The 17372-nt window shown below is 37.7% G+C and overlaps 1 protein-coding gene across 5 annotated transcripts in view; it reads left to right on the forward strand.

Moving 5' to 3' along the window:
* Window positions 1-17372, forward strand: part of MYRIP (myosin VIIA and Rab interacting protein) — a 195057-nt gene that overhangs the window by 164918 nt on the left and 12767 nt on the right. For 3 of the 5 annotated variants that reach the window (XM_053963094.1, XM_053963102.1, XM_053963112.1), the window contains 2 exons: window positions 6477-6716; window positions 14113-14175. In XM_053963094.1, coding sequence (XP_053819069.1) covers window positions 6477-6716; window positions 14113-14175 — 303 coding nt within the window. Of the gene's footprint in view, window positions 1-6476; window positions 6717-7894; window positions 8018-14112; window positions 14176-17372 lie in introns of all 5 variants that reach the window. The other 2 variants (XM_053963083.1, XM_053963121.1) reach the window with 2 other exon arrangements.

Below are 17372 nucleotides of genomic sequence, written 5' to 3' on the forward strand. Positions count from 1 at the left end.
ATATTATGATTCTAGTATTTCAGCAGGGCTTTAATGCTGGATGTCATTAATTCTGGACCCATTCCATCTGCTTTCAGGACAGAGTGTGGGTGTTCGGGGTGTTCTGTACTGATTCATTTATACTCGTGTCCTCATATATTTAAAATCAACAGTTCTCAAAAGGGGAGAATGATGTAATATAATGTGATCTGACAGCACATCAGTGGCCATTATTGACTTCTTAGAACATCAGGCAGACTTACAAGGCTTTACAGGAACTGCACAAAGATTATATCTTGTACGCAGACTTCTGCATTTAGCTTTCTGGCTTTGTGTATTTGTGCATGATCTCTGTGTGTCTGTATTCATATTGTGGCTTCCTAGTCACAATAGACAATATGTAGAGCATGGAAGATCAAAGCTTACAGAGAAAGTCCTGGAGACATTATAGAATCATAGAACCATTTAGAGTGGAAACATTTTTTAGTTCATCAAGTCCAGCTGTTAACCCTGCCCTGAAGGGTTGATCACTAAAGGTTGTCCCTAATTGCCACAACTACATGTCTTTTAAATACCTCCAAGGATGGTGAAGCAACCACTTCCCTGTGCAGCCGGTTCCAGTGCTGGATAATCCTTTCTGCAAAGAAATTTTTCATAATATCCAATCTAAACCTCCCCCATGCTCTTCCAGGTGAGGTCAGAAAGGCAGGGTGCTTCCCAAACATCTGTGATGGCATCCTTTAGCATCTTAGTGTGTGCTTCAAAGTGCAAGCTGGTGTGGAAAATGATTCTTCTTTCCCAAGTCTTTTGTGAGTTGCTTTGTCTCTTGTAACCTCTCTGTTGTGCTAAAAGTGCAAGATTCAGGATTCTAACCCACTCTCCCCTTCATTTTACCCTTGAGGCTAAAAGAGGCTGTTTCTGCTCCCCTGCTTCCTCAGCCTCAATGGGGCAAGCAGAGGCAGATCTGCCTCCACATCATGCCACTGTTTTCAAAGCAATGAAATTCTCACTAGGAAGTATATGTATGGGTGGGTTTGCATGTGTTTAGTTTGTGTTTGGACACACACACACACACAGAGTTGTCTGATTTCTCAGTTGGTGCTCACATTTTTAGAACCTTTACTCCAGCTTCAGCAAACAAGCACTGCTGGCACCAGGAATGGAATGACTTCCACAGTTTAGAGCAAGAATGTTGCACGGTTGAACAATTCTAGGAAGCAAATAAAATTGTCATGTGTGTAAGGAACCTGATTTAATGTATGAAAATGAATTAGCCAAACATCATTTACATTGTTGAGGAAAATGAGATTAAAGGGATGTCAGAGTTTCATATATTCCCCAGAATTATGTATTGATCTTGGTAAAATGATTGATTTGAGGCTGCAGCAGGGACAGCCCTACATATAAACAGTTCTACAAAATTATAATGTAGGTGTGTGAAGAACTGCAGACATTATAGACTTAAGAAAGATTGACTGTAGGGTCTTAAACCAGGCATCGCTTTTCACATTATGAGATTATGCTGAGTTTGCAGAGACCATACAAACTCTTCTAAATTCTTGTTGAACCAAGATACTAGACAGTGAATAACTGATTATATGTCAACTGCAGTAAAGAAACACTTTTTCAGTACTTTACTGCATTGGAATATAATCTTATTTTACTGCATTGTAATAATAAGGTTTTGATTTGTTAACCATTATGTTTTCATCAGCATTGTAGAACAGGATTTCAGTTTATCAGTCTAAAAGTTGGTGTTTCATTTTTACTTTTCAAATAGTGAAAGTTGCTTTCTTGTTTTCTACTCTCTAAGTTTCTCAGTGAGATGAAAACAAGCTCTTTTTCTTCTGTGCTGTGAGTCTAGAGAGTTGTAAGCAGTTATGTTCTGGAAAAACTGCAGTCAGTTCATGACTCATAACTGAATTTCAATTTAAAATAAAGTATTTTTTATTCAGGATCCACTTCCTAGAGTAGGATAATGCTGTGGAATTTTTTAAAAAATATATTTTAGACACAACAGTGGAATGCTGACTTTGTGACTGAGAGAGAATTTTTTGTTTAAAGTCTTCAGTGACTTAGAAGGGGAAACCTGAGAACAGATACCAAGATGTGCTGTATCTGTGGAATTTTTTGCTTAATGATAAGTAAAAGAACAAGCTCATTTACTGAGCTGTCTGTAGAGATGCCATAAACACAGTCATGAAGCAAGACATGAAAACTGTCCTGATAAAACCAAAGTCCTGCTATAAATAATATCTGATTGCTTATGTACCACAAAAGACATATTTCTGTGGGAACTGAACTGGAAAGTGCAACTTTGCTTTTAATGATTATTTTTCAAATGATAACTTTTTACAAAAAATGGACAATTAAGCCACCAATCATCATCTGCTTTTATTATCAATAATTGTAATAATAGTTGATACTATTTGTAATAATAATAATCATATATTGACGCTCATCTTTTTGAGAGAAGGATATCACTGTTGCTTAATGTAGCTGAAGTTCTTATGTTTCTGATGCAAAATGGAGGGGCTTAATTGCTTAAGTGAAAGAAGTGCCCTCATTATGAGTTTGCTTCTTTGATCAGCAGACCCCACCTGTTAATTACAGCCCTCCTGCCTTGCACCAGGTTAGGGGTGAGCACTATCAGACTGCCTGTTCCCACAGGATGGCACTTGGGATGTATTCTTTGCAAACAGCTCCCTGAAATCACTCTGGCTCTTGAAGAGAAACTGCCTGCAAACCTCATAATTTGTGTATTCTCATAAAAATTTTAGTTTCCAATTTTTGGTTTCCTGTATGAAGGGAACTTTCTCTCAGGAATTTATAATTTAACATAGATTTTGTTCTGGAGCATCTTTTTTTGTATTTTGTTTCTGTCTGCTCTGATTACATTGAGTTATCAGCGATTTGTGTGCAAGGATTTGGACACTATTTATGAGTAAAGATGTATTTGTTGTTTTCATTGTCTCCTAAAAGACTTATGCTTGCATAGAAACACTTGATTTTCTTTCAGTGAAACTGGGTTCATGGCTTTGTCAGTCTGCCAGGCCCTCACAGAAGCTCAGTTTTCAGATAAAATGGTACCCCTTTATTCTTGTTTGCAGTTATTAACATTGTGTATTGCTGATAGATGCAAATGGGAATTTACACAATGATTTGTGTCATGGCAAAAAAATGTCACTAAACTTACCAGAAAGAGTGAAAACATGAACAGTAAAGAATAACAAAATTTAATGGAGCATCTATTCAATAATAATAGTAGTACCTTTCAATTTAATTATTTTATTTTTTTCATGGCTGTTAATGCATTTTTTAATTTGTCAATCCATGAAAGACATTTAGTCTCCTCACAAATAGTTTTCTACCACTATCTGAAAAGCCCAACACACAAGTCAAGCAGCCTTCTATTAACAGAAACCACAAAGTGCATCAGTGTAAGGTACCATTATCTCTGCATGTGCACAGGAATTAACAGCTCTAGCCAATATAGATAATCCAACCACTCATTTAAAAGAGGCTGGAAAGCTAAAAAAAGGGATTATAGACATACCTGAGCCCAGCTGTAATACAGTCAATACTCTCAAGATGAGTCCTCCCCCAAGAAAGAATATGTATTCAAAACACAGATTTAGCTAATGCAGAATGAGACCCTGGGGTTGCCAAGGCATCTCATGACTTCCACCTGTGCTGGCAGGCCTAGCAAAAAGATCTTTAAGTTGCTGCCATGTATGATTCTATGAAGTCTGGTATTTTTTCAGGATCGAGAGAAGTTGTTATACTGCTGATGTCAATACAAATTCTTTAGATTAACAAGTGGTGCTTCCCATGGGTGTATCTGGGCATTGCTACTCCAATAAAGTTGCTAAGCAGTTAAAGCTAAGCAGATCTATTTAAGAAGCCCCCAGAGGACTGGTACATGACCTGCTGCACAGTGAAGTCTGTCAGTACAGCAGTGAGGAGGAAGGGTGGGAAAATCCACTACTCTGGACTGCTAGCCTCCCTCACTGCTCCACTAGATTTTATATACATATCTGTAAGCTCATTTAAACAAGAATATCAAATTCTTGTCTTTACAAGCTTGATCTGCTCAAATGTCTGCATAGAATAGGATTTTCTTCTTTTCCTTGCAGGCTTGATCTCAAGGTAAACCATGTTCAATCTTCATCAACACTGCTACAGTAAGCCCACACCCCTAGTGCAGAGCTGTAACCTAAACCAGGTTTTGGTAGATGAGAGCAGTACCAATTTTTGGAGGTACCAATTAAATAAATGGAGGTAATTCAAGTAAAGAGGGGTTCCACTGATTGGCTTAGACTGGATACCTAGCTGTAAATAACTCAGGTTTAATGAGCTGTATCTTCACTGAACTGTAGTCTCATAAAATACAAGTGTATAGTTTAGCTGGGCTTTCTATCCTGTATATCACATAAATTATGATTGTTTCTTTCCTGGGTACAAATTGATGGACTGATTGATTCAGCAACAGGTTTCAGGGCTTTTTCGTAGTAGTATAGTGACTTGTGAGTCTTAGTCATTGGCAGATTGTTGGTTGGGGTGTAATAGTGGTATTTGTAATGAGTTGTGGAGTGATGTGCAAGAAATGTCTGAAGAAAGCTTCTCTTGCAATTTGAGGAAACATTGTTATAGAGATTTTTAATTTAAGAGGTGAAATACACCAGTCTTTTGCATATATATAAGAGCATGTCATATTATAAAAGTGAAGTGATAACACACTAGTTTGAAACCTTTTTTTTTATCATTGAACAGCTTTTTACCAGAAAAAAAGCTTTTTATCTTGCAGAAGCTGATTGTTTGGGAAGGAAGTTTCAGCATAAATCCATGGTTCCCCTTCTGTAGCTCTCAAATTTCTGTTGTTTCTTCAAATTCTGATTTTCTAAAAAGCCCTTCTGCATCCTGAAGGTGAACTATAAAGCAATAATTTAGTTGTGTAATTGATTGAATTGCAAGTAACTGCTGACAAAAATTGTCCAGAACACTGTGAAAGTGCTGAAAACTCCAGTATAGTTTACTGTATGAAAGATGAGAACTGACATTATGAACACGATGTGTCAATCCATTAAAAGCAGTTCAGTGGGTAGGGTTTGTGAGGGAGTGGGCAGAGTTAACATTTCCTGTGAGAACTGGAGGTAATTGGTTCATCCCTGAACAGTGCTGCTACAGTTGCTCCTGTTTATGTATTTCCAAATGAATGGAAGACAGAACACAGATTTTAGTCTCTCCAGCAGTGTCTGGTTTTGTCACAGTACGAGAACCTAAGGCAGACAGGAATAATTTCCTCTCTGAGAATTGCTCCAAATCATCCTCCTAGACCTGCTGAGATGTGCCTATCACTCTGGTCCCAGTCTGAATTCTTCATAGCCACCTTCTGGGTGGTTTTGCACAATTATGTTCCATTTCAAAATATCTGTCACTTTTAAACCTACCTAATACCATCTTATTTCATGGACTTGGCTGAAGCACCAAACAAGCTAAAGATTCAAAACTTTCTCTCAGCAGTCAGCAGGGAGAAAACATTTCCAGAAGGCAGCAAATACTATAGGTGGAACAAGTTGCTCTGGGAGGTGCCTCTCTCTCTCCAGGGACTGTAGTGGAAATCAGGGCAACTTGGGTCCTAATCAGACAACACAGATCCAGAAAATGAATTGATACATACCTGGCGATTAGTTTTTAGAACAACTATGAGATATTCTCAGAATTTGTCAGCAGGAGCTGACAAAACTATCCCCCTTTCCACCTTATTAAATACTGGGAAAAGATTTTGCTTTTCTTCTCTTCAGCTTCCAAAGGGACTTGTGGCCTAGTCCGTAGCACCCACTGTACTTAACTGATCCTTTAAGTGTTTCCCAGCTTTAAGAATCCAAGACTCAGAACAGAAGATGCTCCTGAAGACTGAACCTGTTCCACGGAGGTTGGCATTTGAAAAAAAAAAAATCATCTCTGCAGAGGATCTACCTATGCAAATAATCACAGGGAAAGCTGACAATCTTAAGCCACATTATGTAACAAAAGAGGAGTTTTTCAAAATTTGTTTCCAATAGTCTTTAAGCATAACATGGATTATGCTCAAGACCAAGCAGTCAAGGAATGCAAGCACAGCTTTCAACTGAAAGCTGAACACAACTGCCAGGTTACAGGTTATTTCATTCCCACACCACACTGTTATCTGCACTGTGCCTGTGAGGGATGGCAGTGCTGGGAATGGGAAATACAGGCATGTTTTATTAGTTGCACACAGATACATAGTGATTTTCGTAGTTCCTTTTTAGATAACATGAAAGTAAGAAGGAATGATGAATATCATCCAGCAAGTGTTGGTTTACTGGCATTCCTTTTCTATCAGAACACTTAATATACTTTCTTTCTAGTTTCCCTGCAGAGTGACCATACCTATAGTTTCATAGAAAGCTGTTTGTTTTTTCTTTCTGTGCCTAAATAGGAATTGATATGGTTTTTTTCTAATGTCTTTGTAGGATTTTGGTGATTTATCAGAAACAGATATAAGCAATGAGGATCAGCACCATGATGTCAAGCCTGAACTTATGGAGGATGAGCTTAAATCCAGGTTATTTCAGCTTGCTGCTAAAATGAGTGACAAGGAAACATCATCTGGTGAAGAACAAGAGTCAGAACCTGGAATAGATCTGGAAAACCAGAAAGAAAGTTTGTCCTCAGAGGAAAATGGCAGAACTCTTCAGGAAGAGTTAAAGAAGGTAAGTGTTAGTTATAAAGGAGTGGGAATAGTACTCTAAGAGTTAGAATCTGAAAAGAGAAAACTCAGGCTAGAAAACTGAACACAGTTACTTAAAAAAACCTGAGGTCCTTCATATTGGTCTGAGACTGACCCTCTTGCACACATAAAAGTTCAGTTAAGGTGCGTTTTCCTCTCTGTGAGGAACAGAAAGCCTACATCCTCAGTTCCAAGGAGGGAACTTAGCTTGTGCAACAGAACTGTTAACTGGATGATATTAATGGAATTATGTCAATTTATACTGACTGAAAATCAACTTAAACTTTCTCATTTTAAAAACATATCCAGTTTTTCTTTTTTTTGTCCTTGCTAACCAGACAGTTTAAGTGATTTTTTCCATCCTTTTAGTTGCTCCTCTCTTTGTAGTATTATCTAGTTCATGCTAATGGCATAGATTCTTCTTTTGCATCTCTATTAAAATATCTAGTATTTCTTTAAAGCTTTCCAACCCTGTTATCCTGTCAGCTAATAGGCTTCTGAGAGTAGTAACATTCTCTAATGAAACTGATATTCGGTGTCAGTTCTGATAGTGCCTGAGATCCTCCATTTGTGCCATTTCACCCTTACAATGAGATACCAGATTTCAGTGTCACTCACAGGATTTACCACTTCCTCTATTCTCTTTCTACCTCTGAATTTCTCTTCAGATCATGTGGTCTCCTTGAACTTGGTGCTAGAGGAGCCTAGTGGTGCCCCTTGCCAATCAAGCACTCTTATTCCTTAGATCCACTTAGGCTGATTCTAGTTTGCTGCATATCTTGACATGCCTTTTGGGTTATTGTGTGCACAGCAGCTCAGCTTTGACAAGGAATGTGGACAGCTCTCTAAAGGAAATCTCTTTGTCATAGTTTGGAAGGTGTTTTGTTCGAATTATATAAAGAACTAATATAATGGGAGGTGAAAACAGGATCAAGTAATCCAGGCAGATGATAAAGGTGCTGTCCAAGAATGCAGGAACGGTGTCACAAAAGCCAGTGTCCGTCTGGAGCTGAATCCGTCCAGAGACACAAAAGGAAAAAATGTCTTGTACAGGTCCATCAGCAGCAAAAGGCAGATGAGGGAAAGCTGGGCTCACTACTGCAGTGATCCGGTGACACAGAACATGGAAAAGGTTGTTACACAACATTGTTTTCACCTCAGTTTATGGGTAAGATTTTCCCTCAAGAATCCCAGGCCCCTGAGACCTATGGGAAAGCCTGGAGCAGTGAAGACTTATCCTCGGTAGAGGAGGATCAGATTAGCAAATATTTCAAAAACTGGGATGTGCACATGTGCATGGTGTCTGATGGGGATGTACTTCCAAGACCTGAGGAAACTAGTCCATGTCATTGTGAGGTTCATCTTATAAAGTTTATGTCAATCTGAGACATTTAGAGCTATGAATGTTGTTTATTTTGGCGTTAACAAGACTTTTAGCAGTCAAATGCAAAGGGAGATGCAAGTCTTGCACATGGGAAGTGATTAGCTTATGCACCTCTGTTCAGTATTGGTGAGACCATTTCTGGAGTGTTGTGTCCTGTTTTGGGCTCCCCAGTACAAGGTACCCATGGACACACTGAAATGAGTCCTGTGAAGGGCCACAGAGATGATTAAAAAACTGAGGCATCTGTCATATGAAGAGAGGCTGAGAGAGCTGGCATTGTCTATCCAAGAAAAGAAGAGAAGGTTTGGGAGAATCTCTTCAATATGTTTAATACCTGATAGGGGAGAGTGGGAAGTGTTTGTTGTGGGAAATAAAGTGGAAATGGAACTCTTTCCTCTGACAGGAATGGAAGCAGTAGGCACAAATTGAAATACAAAAAATCCCATCCAAATGAAAAGCTTTTTCACTGTGTTGGTGTTTAAATACTAGAATAGGTTTCCCAGAAAGATTGTAGAGCCGTGTTCTTGGTTATAATCACAACCTGACTGGACAATGGCCTTGGGCATGTGCTTTGAGCAGAAGAGTTGGACTAGGTGATCCCCTTACATTCCAAATGTAAGGAGCATTCTGAGTTATTTAGCCATGGACTACACAGGAGTGTAAATACCTTTGTTATCATGTGTGCAAAAACCTTTATGATGTGCACACAACCTTCACAACCTTACCAAAGAAATCACGTAAACGATTTATTGTCATAGCTTGTTAGCAGCACTTAATTTATTTTTATTTGGTTTATAAAGACAAAACAGCAATATCACATTATTCAACAGCATATATGGGCTAGCTGGGGTTATAACATTATGCAAATGAAATCCAGAATTAAAGGCTATAAAGAGGACATTCTGAAATGCTCCTGTATAGAGAACTGAATGCAGAAAATAATGAATGTATGTTTTTGCTGTACTTATTCATCTGCATGCATCTACAAAGTAAGATTGGTTGTTTTTTTCTCTCCTAATTTTGCTCTTTCTTTCAAATTTGTCTGTCAATTATTTAAAATAAAGCAAAGATGAATATATTTTTCCTCAATAAAATTTTCTTAAGTTTTAAAAAAGAAGAGCTTACCATGTTCAGGAAAAAGGGGAATGCTTGGAGTTCCTAATCATTTATTTGATTTGGATAAAAAAGTTCTCTCAATTAATGGTCATATTATATACTCTTTTTGTCTATAATAAAGAAACCAGAATACTCCAGTACTCTTCATGGTCTGGAATTCTGTGGAATTGGCAGGGAAACCTTCTCCAGGTGTAAAGAAACAAGCACACTGCTTTCATTCTTATTCTTGACAAGTCTTTCAGTTGTCCTTAAAGGTACTTTTAAGTCTTCTGACATGTGCCTTCTCTCTGGAAAGTTGGCTGGCCAAGATCTTACAAGGAAATACTGAAGATGAGAGTGTATAATACCAGTTGGGGCTGTGGTAGTCTAAAATACAGATGTACCTATACTCATAAAAGATGCAATAACTTTAGAATGAGTAGATGGAACACTTCGGGAACTTTAAATTGCTGGGAATTTGTAGTTCTTGTACACCTGACTATAGGCTAAGACTTGAAAACGTGTTTGAATCACCAGAAATTAAGTACCTGGTGCTTATCTGACCTTCACCTGTCTGCACCTTTAAAAACCAGGACTTCTATTTTAATAGAAACTGGAATCTCATGAAATCACACATTGAGCTGATGCTTTTAAAAGGGTATTTAGTATATTATGATCTGAAGCACTAGTAAAAGTGGTATCTTTCATGGAGAGTTAGCTGAAGTTGTTTGGCATTTATGGATTCTCAGTTCTCAACTTCAGATTGAGCTTTTGAGTTCTATGTCTGCCTTTAAGATGTAAATTTGAATATGATGACCTTTGAGTTAATTACTTAATTCATTTGGGATTCCTGAGGATTTAGGTTGGTATTAATTAACACAAGTTAATTTTGGGACTTAGACTTAAATCTTCTTAGATTTTCAGCACCTTCATTTTCATTATCCCTCAGTTTGTGATTGCCTAAAATTGTTTCATGGAGATTCATAGCTCTCATTTTAAAACATAATCCTGCAACAGACTTGTTTTTATGGAAAATATTTTGTGCTTCTTAAGCTACAGAAGTAATTCATGGTCTTTCTGGGGAGCCATGGTCTTTCTATGCAGAGCCCTGAAAAGTCTTTTTGTCTTAGCTGTGCAGTGAGAGGCCATAGTTTTCACCAAAAGCCATGCTTAGGGTAGAGTTGGCCTTCAGCCCCTCTAAACTTCAGGTGTGAACAAACCAAAATTCAAATTGTGCAACTCTTGTCTTAGTGAAACATCTTGTACTAGCACAATGATTTGCACAATTCTTTCTGTCTTGCTCTTTTTTTTTTTTGATTGGTTGGTTAGTTTTTGCTTTATTCCCCCAAGCCCTAAATGAATGCCTAAAGAAAATAAAACAAAATGTAAATTCCCTTTGAAGTATCGTAATGGTACTGATCCTGAGAGTGGCAAGCATGATAAATGGGATGTATTTTGTTCGCAGTCTCCTCCATCCATTCTCCTTCTCTTTTAATGCTTTCATGAAGATAAATTGACTGCATCTTTATTTCATGGTATATGCGAGAATTACATTTTAGAAGGGAATTTTGGCAGGCTGCATTTTGAATGCAGTCTATCCCTGTGACCACTTTATCAGAAACTGTAGAGATTATGTTAAAAAATAGATTAGCTCCTGCCATTTTTTCAAATTGCCCACATAGCATGAAAATTGAAATAGTTGTTAAAACCTTACTTGTGTTTTTTCTTTTTGTCTACTTCTATATAGTATTACAACTTTCTTAAGATATACCAATGAGCAAGTGAATTAAACTTCCATAGTAATGTGGAGTTTCTCTCCTCTTTGCATTAGCTTGATGCAATGTGCTGTGTGCTTGAGGAATTTCTTTACATCCCTTTATGAATTTACTTCTGCTCAGAGAATGTTACAACCAAGGCTTAGTAACTTTGTTTAAATCCTGCTGTTGTCTGTTGTCTGTTGACATTACTACATGACACAATAGCTTTTCTCTGAATGACAGCCTCTAATTGAGTTTGTTAAGTAGCACAGCGGGATGCTGTTTCCTAAGTGAAACCTCCCAAGTCTCTTGACAGGATGAATAACAGCATAAATAATATTTTCATTCAATATTTATGCTTCCATTCTCTGGAAATATTTTATTCTTCTTAGGTTTTAAAAAACTTTATTCTGGGGAAAGCATGAACTCATTTCATGTTGGTTTTTGCCAGAGACCTATTTCCTTTGTTTCAAGAGTACATCTTGCTTTTTTCACCAGGAAAATTAGCACTGTTCAACTGCTGGTATAATGAGATTGAGACTTGTTAGAAAATCTGCCTGGCCTCTGTCTTTTTAGCAAGTAGAATAGCCATGTGGGTGCATGTTCCTGCAGAAGAGCGAGCCAGCTCCCTGGTGTGTATGCTGGCAGCGGTGCTCGGGGCTGGCCTTGGAGGGAGTGGCCAGGGCTCAGTAAGGGAGGTCAGGCAAGCGTGGGGCTCACTGGACTCAGTCACTGGAGAGATCTCTGCTCACAGCCTTGGTGGAGCTGGAGAATGTCATTGGACATGCACATGCCAGTGAATACCTCCTGTGTACCACAGACGTGTTGAAGCATCATAGCAGGGATGTCTGGGATGCTGACACAGCAGTGCTGGAACACCAAGAGTGAGCCTGTGTCTCTTGGTGGCTGGGCTTCTTTAGGCATTTGTGCTGGTGCAGGCACTGTCCTCACAGAAGATGGTGTTGTAGTTTTTGTGATCATTATCTTGCAACTGCCTAAATTCCTAGGTATTTTGGCTGGTTTGTTGGTTCAGGAAGGGGTTTATAGGAAACAGCCATCCAGCTTCATATGACTAAAAGCTTTAGAAGTCTCTGAGTAAAAGTTTCTAGAGGAGAACCACGTGGATCATTTTGGCCAGAAAACACAACAGCATAAGTACAGTAGCTTACTACGTTGCTGCTATTATGGTAGTGCTGAACATAAAATGATATCTTCCTGGGTTAACAGCTTGGAAGGTATTTGTGTGTCTGTTGTTTCACATTTTTATGTGCAAGATGCTTGGATTAATTCTTGTGTTTTCATAGGTCATTGCTCTTAAGATTATGTTAGTTATCAGGGCAGTCTCCCAAAGTCCAGGATTGAAAACTGAACATGGACAGCATTGTAAAAAGTGATCTTTAAGGTTTATGAACTGCAGATAACCTATGCACAGGATTTTGAATGACAGCAGAGAAAAAATTTTGGTTAGGGAAGGTGAAAAGAGGTATGAGACAATAATCTTCACATTGGGCTAATGGATCCAAAGTTTTAAGTTCTCAATTTAACAAAGCAGTCAAGTGTACGTCCAGCTTTAAACTGAGGTTTAAGTGGTTTGCAGAACAAAATTCCCATTCAAGGTGTTTCTCCTATGTATTTGCTATTAATCAGTCTTTTGTATGAAATATCAAGCTGATCCTACGTTTATTTTGTCAAAATCTGAGTCTTCCGTTTCAAGCATTGAGACCATGAACATTTATTTTTTTAAAGTTTTCAAAGCGAGCAGTGATGTTTGTGTACCTCTAATTCTGACGCTTTCTGGGCTCAATACATTTGCATAAATATGGATGTAGATAGACCATCTGAGATATCTTAGAGTGTCCCACAGGGCCTTAAGCTGCTAGTCCAGATGAAACTCCCAGGTCTATGTCATATCTGACAGTGTTGTTTCAAAATCCTCACACACTTCAAGCTGTTTCAAATTGCACTTTCTCTACCTGTGTTTAAGCAACTGAATCAAAGCCCTGTTGGATCTACTGGTGAAGGGCAAAAGAGGTGACACTTCAGCTGCCTTCACATGGGGAATGCAGTATCTTTGTAAACAGCTTTTTTCCCATAGTCTCAGCTTTGACACCTGTGTGCATGTATACCCAAGCCAGCTCTTGCAGTGTGCATGCAAGGGGAATCTCCTTCAGTTCTCTCCTTGCCAAAGATTTATTTACTTAGGGAGAAAATGTCCAAGCTATTCTACATTAAAAAAATCAGAAAATCAGTGAACATTAATGTAAGCTCCTGGAACAACATGGTGGGAAAATAAACTATTTTTTATTACTATTTTGTCTTCTTTTGTAAGCTGCCCCAAGACTTGGAAGTGAAAACTGAGGTCTTTCAGATCTAGCTGGAAGAGTTTCAGGGAAATGCTACTCCTCAGCTGGAAGATACTTCTGTCACAGCACAGCCAGCAGGGCAACTGAAGTTTTGTCATTACTTCAAGGCAAAACCAGTCAGTTCAGTTTAAACAGGCCTAAGGAAATTAGGGAGATTACTGTAAGCCTACTGACTGGTTACTGGAGACTTGTACTATGAAGGGTTTTACTTGTTTGTTTTGGGACAGTGAGGCCAGGAGAAGGAGAGCAGCAAACAGTAGGAAGTGATTTGGCACAAGACATCTCATTTAACTTAGCCCAGGTGTTTCTCACATGGGCATCTGACTGTGGCATAAGTGAGGTACAGACTCTTTGGTAACTACTGTCTAAATTGCTGCTGTGTACACTCCAAAAGTGAAGATAGCTGGCTTTTCTTCTTATTATTAACACTGCTGCTAAAGTAATTTTTCCATTCCTAGTGACACTTTTTGTGACAGTGGAAATAGTATTTTCCCTCTGTTTCATTTTATAATCAATTGTGTGTGATTTGCAATGTCTGTCTCCATGAGGTCTGTTAGTCTAAATCTCACAAATAAAATTAAATTAGGCATTGCTTTATTTAAAATATTTTAGTAATAAATGTAAAATCTAAATTTTATGCTGTTTTAATCTTGGTAGTTTCTTTATTCTTGCTGTTTATCCTAAACTTCCCTGTAATTCTGAACCTATATAGTTGTTAACTTCTGTAGCTGTTAATATAACTTTTCTGCCTTTTTATTTAACTGCTTTCCCACTATCTAGGAAAAACAAAAGGCTTTTGATCTTCATTTAAAGCTGCAGTTTTTATCCACTGTATTGCAGCAGGTGAGAAAGCTTTGTTTTGTTTGTGTCTTTTTACATCTCTTATGTAGTAAGAGATGCCTTAACGTGATATTGAGGGTTTCCATATTTCCCAATCAACATTCTTAAACTCAAAATGTTTTCCTGGAAATATGAGGCCTGAAAAATCATACCATTTGGTCACAATCAATAATCATTGCAGAAAATTATTTTATAATCACAGTTAACATGTGGAGCAGGCTGGCTCCCTTGTTTTGCCTTGTGATGAAAATTTGGGTTTAGTAAATAAGAACAGCAGACAACGGTAAGGTGTATGAACTTTCTATTGTCATGTACTCACCTATATTAAGAAATTTGGAAGGAAGTTTTCTGACCATAGTGGTCTTCAAAAATCTTTCTAAGCTCTCAGTTTAAAAAATAATCAAAACCCTTAATTCATTGTAGAGTTTGTACAGTAAGTAGATATTTTCTCACTTTGCTGCTAGTGACTGTTGCTTATCATTCTTCTAGGTGGAAAGAGGCTTCTATATTCTGTGCTAGTTGAATCTCAGCTTATGAGGATCACATATTAAAAAATATTTTCATTATCTTCCCTGAGCAAATACATGCTTATCTTGTATATTAAAATACCTGCTATTTTTAGTATGTCATACATCATTCTCTCCATTATAAAATAAGAATCACTTTTTGTTAGAAGTTGATGCTTAATTTAGCAAGACATTTCTCTCAATTTTTTTCTTTTTTCCTTGCTCTTAATTTTGTCCTATGAGTTTTAATCACCTTTTAATTAACTTGATTTTATTTAGTAAAAATATCAATGGTGACATTAAAGAAAAAGTTTTTCCAGTTGTGTAATGTCATCAGTATGTGTCCATTGTATATCAGAATCCTGTGTGGATTTTAAGATGGAAATATTTTAATTTCCAACTTAGCCTATAATACTTCACTTCTTGGAAAATAATTTCCTTTCTCATGATTATAGGCAACTTGTCTCTAGAAATAAGGCATTAAATATTAATAAGCATAATATCTGTAACTATATTAGGACAGTGGATTGAATTAGTAAAATGTAATATTCAGCATTACCTAGCACAGTCAAAAAGAGAGACTTTATTTCTCTGTGTTATACTTCGGAGACTATCAGTAGAATAATAGCTCTCAGTCTGTAAGATAATTTTGCTTTCTTTTTCTAAAGGAATGCCCATAAATGAAGATATTGATAATAAAGGTCAAGGCAGGTAGTCTTAAACTTGAAGAGAAGAGTAATTCCTTGATATCACAGATTATCATGGTATACTTGTCTGCCTTCAAAGAGCCAGGCAGAATATAGCCTTTTTTTCCCCACGATTTTCATGGTAATGAGTGGTTAGGGCTCACTTTTGGGCCGAAGATCTTTTGAAGGTCAGGGTTGATGACTGCCACAGATACTGGGTATTGATGGCTCTTTTCTTCCCACACTGTGACTTGTGTCCCAGATTTTGCTGGCCCGTGAAGGACTTTCATTGGGCTTTTCAGGGCCTTCTCAAAATTCTACTATGAACTCCCATAGGATGGGGAGATGAGGGAGGCAGGTTTGGAGTTTGATTTTGTTTTCACACAGCTTGGATTGAGTCAGGTTACTCTGAAAGGATGAGTTAATTAGTGGCAAAGCAAAACTTATCTTCTCCCCAGCTCCCCTTAACTCCCTATAAATGCCTATAAAAGGATGGATATCGACTGTGACTCAGTGCATGATATAACACCTTGACACTGGAGCTAAAAATGATTGCATCACAAGTCATCAAGGATGTGGTCAATACTGCCACGACTGCTAGTGCTGGAAAGATGTTCTTGCTCTACTTCTTGATCTAGCTGATGTCAGTGTTCTCTGTTGAATTGCAGGTCACCCCCTCCCATGCTCTGTAAAAGAGCCTAATGATGACATTGTAGTGGCAGCAAAAAAAAAGAAAACATTAATGGCTGAGTACACTGGGCAGAAAAAAGTAATGCTAGTGATAGAGAACTGTTTTGAGAGCATCAAAAATAAAAGCCATAATGTTCATGCAAAGGAAAGGATGTGAAAAATGTCACAGGCTGCTGAGATGTATACAAAGACGTAAAGCTCATCTGATCTTAGCAGCTTGGGTACTTAATATTGCTTCAGTTCTATCATCCTGTTTTCCTTCTGTTACTTGTGCAAGAATGCAAATAGTGGTCTATAAAGCACTTTCCATTGTAGCATGCTTGAGTTAAACAACACAGGAAATACCGTCAGCATCAACAGGGAAAGGAAAGAGAGGCAACAAAAGGAAAGGGAAGTGGCTAACAGTCAGCAAGACCACTTGATCTTTGGACCACTGAAACATAATCTTCTCAAAACAGGATTACTTCCCATCTGACAAACAGAAATGGCAGTAAAGAAGTTTTACAAGATATTTGTTATATTCAGTGCAAACATGTATGTATGCTTGCATACACACACATTTTTAGCATTTCATTGGTTTTAAGACTCAATCACAAAGAACTCAGAGAAATCGAGCATGTTATTTTGACTGTGTTCGTAACATGTTGGTGACCATGTATATTAATTATCATAAAAAGGCTAAATGTGTGTTTGATTCATTCCATTAGATGTTTAGTCTCAAATTCAGTAAAAAAAACAAAGATTCTCATAACTAATAGAAACATTCATACTTAGTCTGCTGCATAGATTTGATTTGGGAGTGGTGGTGTTAATTCAGAAGTAGGGTAGCCCAGTTGAAATCCGAATGCATCCCAGAGTTTCAAGAAGAATGGTTGCACTTAGCTTTCCTGTGCTGGATATTTGTACCAGAGATTGCTTTCTACATCTACCACATCCATATTAGTTCTTTGACTTGATTGACAAGACATGGCCTGTGTCATGGCATGACAGCTGTCCCTGTGAGTCACTTAGAAGTGTAAGCAATGACCTTTCCTGCAATGGCAAGATAAATTAGACAACCAAGAGGTGGTTGGAGCAATTTGAAATCCACCTACCAGGATGATCATGATGTGTGTTTGCCTGTGAATTTCAGGTGATTTTTATATGGTCTTATAAATCCTGAGTTTGACACGGGTGGTCAGGGAAGGGAGAGGTTTGTGAAGTACTAAAACCCTGCAACACATTTTCTTTTTTTTATTATTGTTTTTTAATTTATTTTGGGTTTTTCCCATTACACATGTTAAATAATTATATCTAGAATACCTTACTATATTTGAAA

The sequence above is a fragment of the Vidua chalybeata genome, chromosome 1, assembly GCF_026979565.1.
Source record: "Vidua chalybeata isolate OUT-0048 chromosome 1, bVidCha1 merged haplotype, whole genome shotgun sequence".
Classification (NCBI taxonomy): domain Eukaryota; kingdom Metazoa; phylum Chordata; class Aves; order Passeriformes; family Viduidae; genus Vidua; species Vidua chalybeata.